The sequence below is a fragment of the Olea europaea genome, unplaced genomic scaffold (assembly GCF_002742605.1).
Source record: "Olea europaea var. sylvestris unplaced genomic scaffold, O_europaea_v1 scaffold6, whole genome shotgun sequence".
NCBI classification, from domain to species: Eukaryota; Viridiplantae; Streptophyta; class Magnoliopsida; order Lamiales; family Oleaceae; genus Olea; species Olea europaea.
In genome coordinates this window covers 2,698,904-2,713,828 of record NW_019264345.1, presented here as the reverse complement: position 1 = coordinate 2,713,828, position 14,925 = coordinate 2,698,904, and the positions used below count along the sequence as shown (strand labels likewise).

At 34.2% G+C, this 14,925-nt stretch overlaps 3 protein-coding genes across 3 annotated transcripts in view; 1 reads left to right on the top strand and 2 right to left on the bottom strand.

Annotated features, from left to right (window-relative positions):
* Positions 1-1,620: 1,620 nt before the first annotated feature.
* LOC111389546 (probable leucine-rich repeat receptor-like protein kinase At2g33170) lies at positions 1,621-4,958 on the bottom strand. The gene is made up of 2 exons (XM_023014473.1): positions 4,077-4,958; positions 1,621-3,595 (listed from the first exon to the last, which is right to left on the bottom strand). The coding sequence occupies exons 1-2, from the start codon at positions 4,114-4,116 to the stop codon at positions 3,192-3,194; spliced, it is 444 nt and encodes a 147-aa protein (XP_022870241.1). The 5' UTR covers positions 4,117-4,958; the 3' UTR covers positions 1,621-3,191.
* LOC111389539 (LRR receptor-like serine/threonine-protein kinase EFR) lies at positions 4,222-4,968 on the bottom strand. The gene has a single exon (XM_023014467.1). It carries the CDS (start codon positions 4,966-4,968, stop codon positions 4,222-4,224), a length of 747 nt encoding a protein of 248 aa, XP_022870235.1.
* A 5,509-nt stretch (positions 4,969-10,477) lies between these two features.
* Positions 10,478-14,925, top strand: part of LOC111389523 (ran-binding protein M homolog) — a 15,647-nt gene continuing 11,199 nt past the window's right edge. The window contains exons 1-3 of the mRNA XM_023014456.1: positions 10,478-11,075; positions 12,786-12,953; positions 13,121-13,207. Of these exons, the coding sequence (XP_022870224.1) occupies positions 10,681-11,075; positions 12,786-12,953; positions 13,121-13,207 (650 nt within the window). The 5' untranslated portion in view covers positions 10,478-10,680. The remainder of the gene's footprint in view (positions 11,076-12,785; positions 12,954-13,120; positions 13,208-14,925) is intronic.

The following is a 14,925-nucleotide window of genomic DNA, read 5'->3' as shown; positions in this document are numbered from 1 at the left end:
GTTCATCATCTTTACTGTTCATATATTGAACATGGAAACGGGGATGGTGCCAAATAAGCTGTTGTTGTGGACATTAACTTTTTCAAGGTTAAGATTTCCAAGCTCATCTGGTAATTCACCTGCCACCATATAATGACTTTTAGTCCATCTAACTTGTGCCCTAAACTATTTCTTTGATGTACAAAAATTCATATGAAATTGATAACAGAAATCTTTTGAGTTATATTAAGCAATTTACTAGCTCTTTTTCCCTCTGTCACAATTTTTTTCTCCACTTGGAATTTGTCTTATAATAGAATCCTTCTTCTCAAGTTTTTTCATGCTTACCTTCTCTATGGTTTAATAATTAGATTAAAAGAAGTCTCTATTCATGTTACTAATACATGTCCTACTCCAGCTAAGTCAAAGTAATAGTGAACTTAAATATTATTTGTCCTAGCGGATATTGTAGGTATTAAATGACTCAAACTCATCACTCATTAGACTGCCTAAATCACCGAACCAAAATAATGTTGTTGATGAAAGGACTCTACTGTGAAAGCTCTCTCCAAGGATCTTCAAATCGGTGCTTTTCAGGCTCAGTCCAACGTACCTTACTCTACCAAACAACCAATCCAACCGGCTCCGATCCACAACCAATATAATTCACCTCAATTGCTATTCAATCTCACCCACGAAAGACAAGAAACGGTGATGATTTGTAGCCACAAAGGCAAGGAGAAAACACCACAAAGGTAGCCTATGAAGAGCTACCAATTACACAAAGTAAACAAGCGTTTTGGACACTTCTAGGGGCCATTTTTCACACACTTCAAGGGACAGCCGGGATTCTCCTTTTCTCAAACACAATCCACACTAATCATACTAGAAAGTGGCTAGGTTTTATTCCTTATAAGTATGCTAGGGTTAGGCTTTTTAATTGGACCAAGAAAGAGGTAAACGGGCCAAGTTTTAAGCCATCCAAGAGGGAATACAATTGGACCGGGTGGAGCTCATGGACTTAGTTGTTGGACTTATTTCATTCATCGGCCTATGCCTATGAAATATATTAATCCACGTTAACATCACACTCACGGATTTATTGGGTACCAAGAACCCAACAAATCTCTACATTGATGCCCAATAAGAGTGATTTTCAGTGGAGGAGAAGGTAGTAGATAGTAGGGATATTCTAAAGTCTTTCTATTAAACAAGTCGGTCTACCACATTTACCTAACCGCTTCCCCGTGGCAATCAAAACCTATAGTTACGACTTGCATAATTAAGGTAGTCAATAAAATTGGATCACAAACCTTACCTTATATTTCCAATCTGAAACACATACCATACCTGCTCCATGTACTCGCTGGGACTAAGGTCAAGAACACTCAAGTAGAAACAAATATTCAACAGTAAACAATCAAAAGCAAATACATATGCGATGATGATATATTATAGGATAACATATATAGATCTTTTCAGAAGCACGTTCACACAGAACCACAACTTAACACCAAGTTAATCAAACACACGATCAACCACATAAGCAACAAATGCATAAATGACCCACTAAAATATCTCACCACACTTATCCCATCCCATTTTGTGTTGCTCACACCTCGAGAACACNTGTCCAGACTCTACTGCACAACCTGAAACAAAAAAACTAACAATACCAAAATGTCAGAAATAATGTGAGGAACAAACTGCCTGAAAAGACTGCCTCGAAATTTCTGCTCACGTGCTCTCACGTGCCACCACAAGCCCCGGTGCGTGGGCTTCACGTGCCAGACCTCTTGAACCGCCACTACCTGTATGTTACACCAATGGTCTCCGTTTCACAAAAATCCCCCTGGATTATCCGAAAATTGCACAAACAAGTTTGAATTTTGCATAGTTTTCTAGACAACTTCTTCGATCTGATATTTGCTATGTTTTTGCTGTTTTCCAGGTCATTTTCTGGTATATTTCATGAGCCAAAACCACCATCTTGAAACTATGATACCAAATGTTGTGAAAACTCTCTCCAAGGATTTTCAAATGGATGTTTTCTTGACTCAATCCAACGTACCTTTCTCTACCAAATTACCAATCCAACCCATTCCGATCCACAATCAATATAATTTACCTTGGTTGTTATTCAATTTTACCCACGAAGGACAAGAAACAGTAATAATTTGTGACCACAAAGGCAAGGAGAAAACAGCACAAAGATAGCCTATGAAGAAACCACCAATTACACAAAGTAAACAAGTGTTTTGGACACTTCTAGAGGCCATTTTTCACACACTTCAAGGGGCAGCCAGGATTCCCCTTTTCTCACACACAAACCACACTAATCATACTAGAAAGTGGCAAGGTTTTATTCCTTATAAGTATGCTAGAGTTATTGGACCAAAAAAGAGGTAAACGGGTCAAGATTTAAGTCATCCAAGAGGGAATACAATTTGACCGGGTGGAGCTTATGGACTTGGTTGTTGGACTTATTTCATTCATTGGCTTATGCTTATGAAATATATTAACCCACGTTAACATCATAGTCTGAGATTTATTGGGTATCAAAAATCCAACAGACTCTAACTTAAAAACAATGTGAACAAGTCAAGAAAAATACAGTTCTTTATATGCTACTCCAACTAAGTCAAATGGTGAATTTAAAATACTATGTGTCCTAGCTGTTATTGTAAGTATTAAATGACTAAATCAAATGGTGAATTTAAAATACCATGTGTCCTAGCTGTTATTGTAAGTATTGTAAGTTTTGTAAGTATTAAATCTCATTCTCTCATTAGACGGCCTAAATCATGGAAGCACAATAATGTAGTTGACAAAAGGAACTCTTAACTTAAATTTGATGTGCAATACGGTTGGGGAATCCGAACCACATCAGCCTTCCCCAGTGATCCTAAAAATCCACTGAGGCTATGTTGGCGTGTTCCTTTAGAAAATTCATGTAAGAAACATGCTAGTAAACTAGTGTAATTGTGCTAACAGAAAGATGGGAGGGGTTTCAAAAACAGCCCTTCTACAGCCTGTATCATGAATAAAATACATCTGCTAGCTGAACTGCATTTCAGAATTAATAAGAAGAAATTTGGGATTTAGGTTCACGATGTCCTGTGGCTTTGTTTACGACTGAGATCTGAAAGACAAGTTTCCAAGTTTCTTTTCTCGTGAGTGAAATGGAAACTTCAGAAAACAATTTAATATTATCAACATTCAAAGTAAAGGATGTGAAAGCAATCGAACATACCTGTCAATCTGTTATTATCTAGAAATAGATACTTCAGCCTAGTGAGGTTTCCAACTTTTGCAGGTAGACCACCCGTAAGTTTGTTATCTGACAAGGATATGACCCATAGCCTTTTAAAATCCAAAATGTTCAGAAGAATTAGGCCAGTTAGCTGATTGGAACGTAGATAAAGCTGCTCCAGCTCTGGAAGCTTATGATAAATGGGAACTGAGGGGCTTCCAGACAGGCTGTTGTTACTAAAGTCAATTGCTTTCAGAGAAGATATGTTGAAGATAGAAGATGGCATTGGCCCCGTTAGAGAGCCACCTGGTATGTTCAATAATTCTAGACGTGAAAGATTACCAATTTCCATTGGAATTCCTCCTGAAAAATAGTCATAGGCAAGAAAAATTTTCATTGTGAAGCTATCTGCTTGTAGATTGTTTTACAACACAAGTTCATTTTTTAAATCAGATTAGGTTCATATAATAACTCTAATTCATGTACTTGCATTTATGTTTATATAGAAAGTCTTTTATGAATTCTATTTGATTAGAAGTTAGAGTGTTCTAAACAGGACAGAGATATAACAAAGATTACCTAAAATTCTTTTCACAACAACAAATTACTCTTCACATATCAAGAATATAGATTTCCGTTTCATGAACCTATATTCTGGCTTCTGTATCTAAAAGCACTATCAGGGGGTCTTTGCAATATATTCTATGATTGATAAGCAATATTTTTACTCCAAGTACACACTCACATAATGAGGCAGTTTAATTTAGCATTTTAGGATATATTTGTTAAACAAATTTATCCCTTCTCTAACAATTTAAACTTTTAGATAGGATTGTAATTATACCTTCCAAGTTGTTTATCCCCAGAAATAAACTCCTCAGCATGGTCAAGCTGCCAATTGCACTTCGTATTCTTCCATTGAAATGATTATGGGATAAAGATAGGTCCTCGAGGTACCTGCACTTGTGTATATTTGACGGAATTTTCCCTTAGAGAAGATTCTTTGAGAGATGGAGTCCGGTCAATTTCGGGATACTATCGCATGTGTTCTCCGGGAGACTTCCTGACAGGCTATTAATCGAGAGATCCAGTACCTTCAGATAAGACATGTTGAGGATACCGAAAGGTATGGATCCTGTAAGCTGGTTAAACCTTAAACCTAATATTTCCAGGGCAGAAAGATTGGCAATCTCTTGTGGAATCTTTCCATTTATAAAATTGTTTCTCATTTGCAGAGTTTGTAGCTTTGAATTGCTGCATAAAGATGGAGGGATGCTGCCTGTGAAACTATTGTTATTCAGACAAATCTGCTGAAGTTCGGGTAAGATTCCGAACCATGAAGGTACCTCTCCAATGAAGCTGTTAAATCCCATGTTTATCTCTTCTAAACGACGCAAGTTGGAAAGCTCGGGGGGTATTATCCCTGTAAAATTGTTGAAACTGATGTCTAAAGAAGCCAGAAACGTTAAATTTCCAAGATGTGGAGCAATGGTGCCTGTGAAGTCGAACCCGGAAAAATTTAAAGCTACTACTCTTTGTCGATTCCTGCTGCAAGAAACACCAATCCAGTTGCAATTTGAGGTAGTAGTCGACCAGTTATCTGCCAAGATGCCATAAGGGTTTGAAGTGATTCGGGTTTTGAAGGCAAGAAGTGAATCTTCATCTGTGGTTGAGTAAAGAGCAAAGCAGTTCACTGATAACACTAGAACAGCAATTAAGAAGCAGAGTTTCTCCATGGAGGCTAAATTTTTTATTTTTTATTGTTATGTAAATGAAACATATCAACACCCTTTTGGAATTAATAATTCAAGGCCTCAAAAAGAATATATTTGGCTCCAAGCTATTAATGGTCTATCCGTCAAGTGGGAGCTAGTATTTCTCCCATAGTACATACAACCTTGTTGGCCGCCAGGAAGAGACATTACCAATTATTCAAACAGATTCTAGGTTACCGTTTTTTACTTTGAAAGCACAAAGTTTAGACAAATGCGAACGTTCAAAATTAAGATATAGTTGTGTTGTGACATAAAATAAAGTTTTAATCTTTCAATTTAAAAACATTTAATTTTCTATTTTTTATTTAATTTTCAGTTTTAACACAAATTAAAAACATCATAATTCATATGGTAACTTATATTTTAATGGTTTAATTGTGGGGGTTGATATTTACCTACAAAATGAGGTTATATTTCATTGAAAAATAGAACTAGGAAAAGACAATTTAAAAGATTATATTCTCTACATTTTCATACTATATTTTTTATTTTTTCGCTCATTCTTTATCTTCTATGGTCTTGTCCATAGAAGGAGAATTGATTGTGAACCACATGGATTTTATTTTGAAATCATGTAGTGCCGAAAAATACTCGTACGAAGGGAAGACAACGCGACTTTAGGACAGCATCCTTGACGCAACTCCCTAATGTTTGCATTTCTAACTCTTCGCTCTTATGTTCATATTAATGTTGAATTATGTTTATATTACTCAATTGATTATAATAAATTGATAAACATCTACACACAAATCACCCATTTTTTCCAACAATCTAAAGTCGTGTTTGCGTGGTTTGTGCATAGAAGTTAGTGTATAATTTTCAAAGTGCATGAATTGTCCAAGTGTTGAATTTAATAGCAGTTTTTCAATCTCACTTCAACGTGCAAATTTACACCAGCTAGAAGCTCAATAAAGATATATAATTAGTATTGTTGTGGTATTTCTAGAGAAACATGTCCTAATGAGGATTTCTACAAACTTGTGATTTTTTTGGCTATTTGTTGGTATTTTGTGTCCAAATACTAGTCGGTATCTTTCCTTCTTTTTGAATTACAGTATTAACTTCGTGAGATTAACACTAGACTTTAGGATTCTGTGCTATATCTGCTGTAATGCATGCATTCATATTCTAAAATTGTTTAGACTTTATCCGAAATTGAGATTAAATGTCAGAAATAACATAAACAATGATACATTGAATTCTGTCCAAGTATGTCTTACTATAAATTGAATCTTTCGGTGAATTTGAGGAAAATAATCAGGACCTTTATATTTTCTGCAATTTGCATAAATTTCTATTATTTGTGGTCTTGAATCAATAAGAAATGAGTAAGTAGTCAAACAAAGTTATTGTAGTTTATGAGCAGGCCATTTAGTGAACTATATGCCATAAATTTTGCTTAAGAATAACTAGAATTGATGAAGATATTGTTGTAACATATATATTAATAAGTTTTAAATTTCAAAATTAATACTTTTTTAATTTTCAGGTTTATTTTCAATTTCAAATTTAATATAAAATTAAAATATTTATATATTAGATGTAACCTCTTGTTAATGAATTAATTTTCAATATGGTGGAGGTTGAACTTTTACACTACAAAAGGGACATGAAATTTCATTATTATTTTTTTATGTTTAATAAAAGGGACCTAATTTTTTTATTGTCAATTAAGTCTTTAAAGTTTATTAACGGAATTCTCTGTATGGCATGTTTCTTTTTCCTCCCAAGATATAGTGCAAGCTCTTAAATCTTATGAGGCAGAATATGAATTTGATTTATGACATTTTTTTTTTATCTTATTTGAAATAAGATGTATGCTCGATTACCAAGCTTTGTATGTTTCTTAGCTTAAGTTCTTTGGTTTAATTTTGGTGATTTTTATCTTGTAATATCATTAGATTTTATTTTAATTATAATGTTATTAAATATTGCTAAATACGACTTTATATGTTTTTATCTAATTTATATGACGATGATTTATCTTTATAATCAACAAAGTGTATATATTTCTATGTGGAATTGGATAACTACTTCGGTAGGTATTGTTTATATAATCAATAATTTGGTCCATTCTATAGACATGGAAGAGATATATTAGCCTTATAAACCACTTATTTTTGTATTTATTAATTACTGTTATGGAATAAAAATGAGGAAATTGTGGGATTAATAAAAATATGCATCATGTTTAATCCTGTCAAAAGAGGAAACATAACAATTGATGGATTTTAATAAAGCACATTATAGATGGCTTAAATATAGGGGTTATCAAATTGACTTTATTATTATTTATATATACTCAAATTTGGTCGTCATCTGAACAATGGGTCATATTATATAGTTAACCAATTTTCTATACAATTACATGTGAATCCCAAAAGTAATCATTTTGCTAGTAATAGTGTGTACTTAAGAAAATTTGTTAGCACAACCCAAAATTCCAGCATATCCTGAAGAAGTTAGAAGATTGGCAACAATTTTTTGCTAGTGCGTGACCATGTAGGACATTTTGGCAGGAAAAAGTGCATGTGTTTCCTATGTTTAGATCATATTCATACAAATGACATGATGGAAAAACTATGGCCATGAAATTTAAGATCCACAAGCTGAATATCTTTGAAACATGGGAGTGTTTAAAATTTCAAATAAAAACATCTTATATGTTATAATTTTTGTAAACTAATTCTTGAAATATGTTATAAGTTAATTTGTAGATTTGTAGGTGAAATGCGAGAGTTTAATGGATGCATATGCTAAAATGTGTTACTAAAGCCAATCTTAAAAATTTCATGTAATAATCTGATTATAATTTGAAAATTTCTTAAAAGATTTTGCAAATGTGTAGAGGTGCAGGTGAAGAATAAGTGCTCTGCAAATTGATGGTTACAAATTATCGTCAAAGAGGGGTATATAATAAATTATTGTCCATAATGAACATAATAAATTATCGAGAGGGATGGGTTTAGACCCTAAGGGAGTCACCTCTGGAAGTAATCCAATCTTTGTGATTGGAGATCTAATAAAGAAGGTACAATGTGGTAGAAATAATTTGCACTGCGTGGCCTATAATAGCACTATTTTATTTGTGCCCATCGTTATAGTGATATAATGCTAATAAATGTGATGTTAGGAAGTCTTTAAACCTAAATGAGTATCGAGGCAAGGATTCTCGCAAGATGTGGGTTACATACACTCTTAGATGACTCACCTATGTAAGAGTCCAAAGGCCGTGGCTATGGAATTGGGCTATTCCATAAAGACCCTTACTAAAANGAGGGGTATATAATAAATTATTGTCCATAATGAACATAATAAATTATCGAGAGGGATGGGTTTAGACCCTAAGGGAGTCACCTTTGGAAGTAATCCAATCTTTGTGATTGGAGATCTAATAAAGAAGGTACAATGTGGTAGAAATAATTTGCACTGCGTGGCCTATAATAGCACTATTTTATTTGTGCTCATCGTTATAGTGATATAATGCTAATAAATGTGATGTTAGGAAGTCTTTAAACCTAAATGAGTATCGAGGCAAGGATTCTCGCAAGATGTGGGTTACACACACTCTTAGATGACTCACCTATGTAAGAGTCCAAAGGCCGTGGCTATGGAATTGGGCTATTCCATAAAGACCCTTACTAAAATCAAAATAAGAGCACATGTCCGTTAAAACTAAAGCCTAAATCAATAATGCGTGTGGAGCGATTGAAGTGTGGCCAAAGAGATCTAATTCAGGGCTACATTCATTATGGTTCCCTCAAATGAAAATTGTTATTACTAAGTGAGGTTCAAATCCAAAAGATACCTATATTCATATATATAGGTGTAATTGTGGGAGTTGATACTTACCTATAAAAGGAGGTGATATTTCATTAAAAGATAGAACTAGAAAAAGATAAGTTGAAGGATTATATTTTCTACATTTTCATAATATATTTTTATACTCTTGGTAACTCGATAAAAACTCGTTTTTTATCTCCCCATGGTCGTATTCATAGAAGGAGAATCGGTTGTGAGTCACATAGGTTTTATCTTGGAGTCGTGTAGTGCTGAAAGTACCCACACGAAGGGAAGCAACACGATTTTAGGATAACTTTTTTGACATGACTTCCTAAAGTTTGCATTTCTAACTCTTCTTTTTTTAGTTTATATTATTGTTGAATTATGTTTATGTTATCTAATTGATTGTGTTAATTGATAAATATCTATACATAAAACACTCTTTTTTTCCAACAAGTTGTGTATATCACCTTGTCAATATGGTAAAAAATACAATGACAAAATATTTTTATGCCAAAGATTCTATCAAAATCCGTAAACAATTTGGCTTTTCTTTTTCATTCTTTTTTAAACGCTATGGTACTTGGGTATAAAACAATAGCGATGACAATGATGCTACTTTTGAACGGCCTTCCCTATCTCCATCCCATGCAGAGAAGGGAAATGATGGAAGTAGGGTAGAGATAAAAAAGAAGATTCTCATAAGCTATTAACTTTATATTTTTCTTAAATAGATTTAAAAATAAGATTCTGAAGCAGAGTCGAAGTGGGATCCAAATGTGGGCAAATTACTTTGGTTCTCTAAAAATGATTTCACCTAAAGTCACGAGAGCAATTTTAGGACATATCCAGTATGAATCCCAAATCACCAGAATGCACCATTTTTTGGTGCAAAGTGGTTCCAATGGAACACTATACTTTGTACCATTTTGCACCAAAATGGTGCAAAGTGGTCAAATTCTTTTTTGCCCTTTTTTTTCTTTTCCAAATAAATTTATGAAGAGTAATTGTGCCATTTGTGCTATATATTCTTTAATACAATTATTATTATTATTATTATTATTATTATTATTATTTAAATTTAAAATAAATTTTAAATGTAAGAAATAATAATTAATGAATTAATTCAAAGAAGAAAAAAATTTAAAATATAAAAAACACGATTATTTATTAAAATTACGAAATATATTAAACAACGACATACATATGATAATCTAATTTTATTTAAAGAAAACGATAGATAAAAAGTGCATAGTTTAATAATCTAGAAAATCGCTTTCAGATCCTCCAATATCATCAAAATAATTTTCAAACAAATCAAATGAACTTTCAGATCTAAATAATTTCCAAACAAACCAAATCAACCATATAAATTCTGAGAATTAAATTGCAAAAGTTTTGTGACTTCGTAATATCGTAATATCCAAATTCGAAATGCATTGTACTATCTTTTGATGGTACGATTTAATATTTTCGTTGTTGTATTGTTTTTATTAATTGTACTATATTTTTTATATTTATTAATGAATTTAATCTTAACGTAAGTATTTATTTAATAATTTATATATTTATAAAATAATTAAATAAATTATAAATAATAAAACATAGAAGAAAATGGTTAAACATGATTTAATTGGTGTCAACTTTTGTTTTGACCTAAAATTAGGTGTAAAATGGTTTAAAATTTGGTGCAACTAGATACCAATGAAGATAGAAATCTTCGAGCAACTGTACATATTGGTTTCTTCCTTCCCTTCCTTCTCAAGAAATCTCTGCTGAAAAGTTTCCATATAATTTTTTTCTCAATCTCCAATTCTGAGATTTTCCTCAAAAATTCACGTTTCCCCTTTACGAGATCTTGATTTGAAATCGCTGAACAATTTTAGAATAATGGATCAAAATCAATTCGCGAACGAGTTCATTAGTTCTTACTACCTCCAGCAATGGCGCCATAATTCTAAAACCCTAACCCTAACACCCTTTAACGAATCGGATTCTGGGCGACCCGACACGGAAGATGAAGACGACAGAGAAGAGTGTCCGACGGAGCTCGACACGGTGAACAGTTCGGGCTGGTTCTCCGTGGTGGGCCCTGATAAACTGTCGGTGTTGTACCCGAATGCGAATTTGCACGATCATGATGTTGGAGTGGTTCATGCTAACCGTACCGCTCCGTCGAAGCAGCTGCTTTACTACTTCGAAATGTACGTGAAGAACGCCGGAGCCAAGGGCCAGAACTCCATTGGATTCGTCACTTCTGACTTCAAAGTCCGACGCCATCCTGGGTATTTATCCACCCCGCACTGTATTTCATTCTTGGTGTTTTTGTTTTTTATATCGGTCTTTTTTGTATTTCTTTGTTTCTTTTTCACACGCGTGTAAATGTATTGATTGGGGGGCTTATTGAACACTTGGTTGTGGGAATTTGGTTTGAGTGATGGTTTATGAGAGGCCAAGAAAAATGATAGTTCTCTGTGCTCGAAAATATTGTACCTTGCTATGTAGCGGAGCATTTGTATATATATACAAGGATTTCGTGCACAATCTTTATCGTTAAATTTTTTAATTTTCATGTCTGTCAGCATGAATTTTTAAGTGTATATGTGTGTTTGGGGATGATTAGTACTTCATGAACTTCAGCAATTGGTTTTTCGTACTCTAGTGACAGTGAAGGTACAAGTATTGGATTTTTCAGGTATGGAATTAGTGTTTTTGTCTTCAGGCTTCTACAGTTGTATATTGCTTTGGTAGGTTTGTCATCTGAGTGTTTCTAATTTCAAAATTATCAGTGTTATCCTGGTAGTTGGTTTTTTATGTTTATTTTTGGATGTGTAGAGACTGGTTCAGACTTTAAATGGCTTGTTGATCTATCAAAAGAAGATGTAACAATCTAGTTATGTATTTTAATTTTTTGAGTGCCATTTTTAAAATGGATTGACTCTTTATAAAGTGGAGAATGGAGATGATGCAGTACGCACAGGACATGCTTTAAATGCAGAAGAAGAAGAAGGGGAAAAGCAGGAGATAAGGAGGGATGAGAGGAAGTTGGGAAAAGAGAAAAAGCAGAATGGAGGAGGAGGAGGAGAAGAGGAAGAGGGGGAGCAGAAAGAGAAACAGAACAGGTAGACAGAGATAGAAGTGAGAGAGGGAGGAGATTATAGAGAATATTAGTTTATTAAACAACCAAGCTTGTTTTTTCAATGGAAAATCTATTCTTACAGTTGAAAATTCTACTATATAAGGACATCTACAGAACTTACCACAGGAAATAAATCAAATATTAGCAAATCTCTCAAAATAAATCGTAGATTCTCTTCCTAAAACAAGTGTTCAATCTTGTTAAGTCTTCAGGAGAGTATCTATTATGATCTCTCATCGAACGATCTTGCATTTCTCTCCCTCGCTCTCTTTATGTTATCTTATATGGTTTGATTTTTAAGGTATCATAAGTAATTCATAATGAGGACATCAAAGGGCAGTTTTGGCCTTTTTGGAGGCTAAGGAGATTTAAGACCAGAAATGTCAGGTCTTGTCTAGCCTCGCTTAAGGTGAGAATGTTTAAGTGACCTCTCTATTAATAAGAAAGGTGAAGACGGGAAGCACAAGATGTATCTTGTGGCCTGTGGGAATAGTGATTGATTTTATGTTGTGTTCAATCTCTAGAATGTGCTGTGTGACTTGGTCTTTATTTTTGTTAGTGCAAGTAATCCTAATAAGAAACTTTTCCTGCCTGCAGTGGATTGAGCACTAGATAGAAATTCTTTCTAAGTTGTAAATTCTTCTAGAAAAAATTGATGAACTATAACAAATAAAGTGTTGAATGGGAGATTCCTATCAAGGTAAAGAATGAGATAGATTAAATATCTTACAAAATGGATCCCACTTAAAAATTGAAAATTCAATATCAAAGAGTAGCTCGACAGTTAGCAGCACTACAATCTTTGACATTTGTTATTGTATTTTGAAGTCCTTATCGATTCCTCTCTGTCCAACAGTTGGGAACCAAACAGTTATGGATATCGTGGTGATGATGGGCTGCTTTATCATGGACCTGGAAAGGGAGACTCATTTGGTCCAACAAACACAACTGGTGATACAAAGTACACTACCGGTGATACAGTTGGTGGTGGTATCAACTACGCTGCACAAGAATTCTTTTTCACGTAAGATGATCATTCACTTTAGCCTTGCCTTTAGAGTCGGTCTGTTATTCATACATATTTTAATTGTGTGCCTCGAGGATTGAGATAAAGATTAATTTCTGTATATTTGTTTCATCCTGTTCTTTTAATTCTGTGTATTCTTATGATTTTCCCCTTGTTAATACCAGGAAAAATGGGGTTTTAGTGGGATCCGTTTACAAGGATGTTAAGGGTCCTGTATTTCCTACTGTCGCTCTTCATAGCCAAGGCGAGGAGTATGTATAATCTCAAAATTTTGTGCTTTGCACCTATTTTTGTGTTCTTTTTCTTTTACTGCTACTTTTTTCTTAATGAGATGGTTGGACTGTTAATGCTGCGCGTCCCTTAATTTTGGTGATATTGTGGTATTGTTGTTTCTTATTTAATAAATATACTCTGGACAATTACCCACATGAATTCAAAGAATCATGTAACACATCAAAATTTAGGTGAATGGCTTCACTTAAAAACAAGCCATGAGAGCGTTCACTCAGCTTCTGCACTGTACTGGAAAGCAAACAGCAGCATCTACTATTAGAAGCATCATCTGCACCAGAATTGTTCTTTGAAGATTGTAAGTGATATAGCATGTATTATATGAACAGTTAGAAGGGTTACTCTCATGTGCAAATTTGTGAAGAGAACTTGCTCATGAGCCCTATGTTATATTGGAGAGCAAACAGCTATGGTTACTAAGGCAATCATCACTATACCACATAGTATTCTGAAACATATTAAAAGTAAAGCTATAGTTTTCGGATTGATGTGATAAACAAGTAAACAATCAAGCCTTACTAAAGATAAACTTAGGGTCGCGACTCTGCTTGTGTTTGTCAAAACATGCATTGGAACATCTAATGCGATTTGATCCTTCGCAACCACGTTTCACGGGGTGCCTTTCTTCTTGGCACAGAAAGGGACACCGTGCGGCAGTAGTCTGCTCCGCTAGACTACCTTCCGCCTTTTTTCGGTCGCGTCGGGACAATAGAAAATTTGATTGCAATTTTGTAGAAAGCTTGCAATTGAGAATTTGAATACATTGAAAGTAAATTGAACATTGATTGCTGAAAACTGAACATTACAATTGATGAAAGCAGAAAATTACAAATGCTGGTGCAGGGGGCGGACACCAGTGCTCTTGAAAGATTTTTGAATGACTAATACCCCCTATAATAGCATTCTGAACAAAAACCCAAGTGACGGGAGTAGACGTTTAAAAGACGATGAATCATACTAATTTTTTTACAAATATCAGAGCTATTTTACAATTAAAATAACTATTACAATGAGTAATATTTACAATGTGCGGCCGAAGTTGGGCAAACTGCGGCTGCGATAGTGTCAAGGGGCTAAGTAAAGCTGCGGTCCTTGACACCAAGTCTAGAGAGAGCTGGACATAATAGGAACCTGACAAATTTCTCGAAGGCCTTCAACTGTAAGTATATATGTGAAGATTTTTTCTTTGTTGAATATAATGGGGAACTAAGATTATTTTAGCTATTTGATTGGTTTCTTAAATTTTAGTTGATTTTTGAGTTGGTTATGCTACTTGATTTTGGAATTGAATTAATGATAACGATGAAATTTATGTAAAAAAGCTTGGGAATTTTTGGATGTCGGTTTTTATATTTTGGTTATCGTGTGTCCACTTTATTTTAGTTGAAGGTGTTACGCTCCGATCTTATACGCCTCGGAATGCGCAGCACCACATATTCCGACCTGATAAAAGACCCGTCCGAAGTGTTTCCGAAGTGATATAGCGATTCCTACTACTGATTTACTGAAACACCTCACCCCCGAGTTTGAGACCAAATGGACCCCTGTTAGAAGATCCGCCGCCAATTTCAGAAAGAGATTTGTTCTAAGATCCTTCCTGTACCTAAGGTTTAAATTGATTTGACGTCTCCATGATGCTAGTTGATGTGACTTATCAACTTTATGTCAATTCAACTCA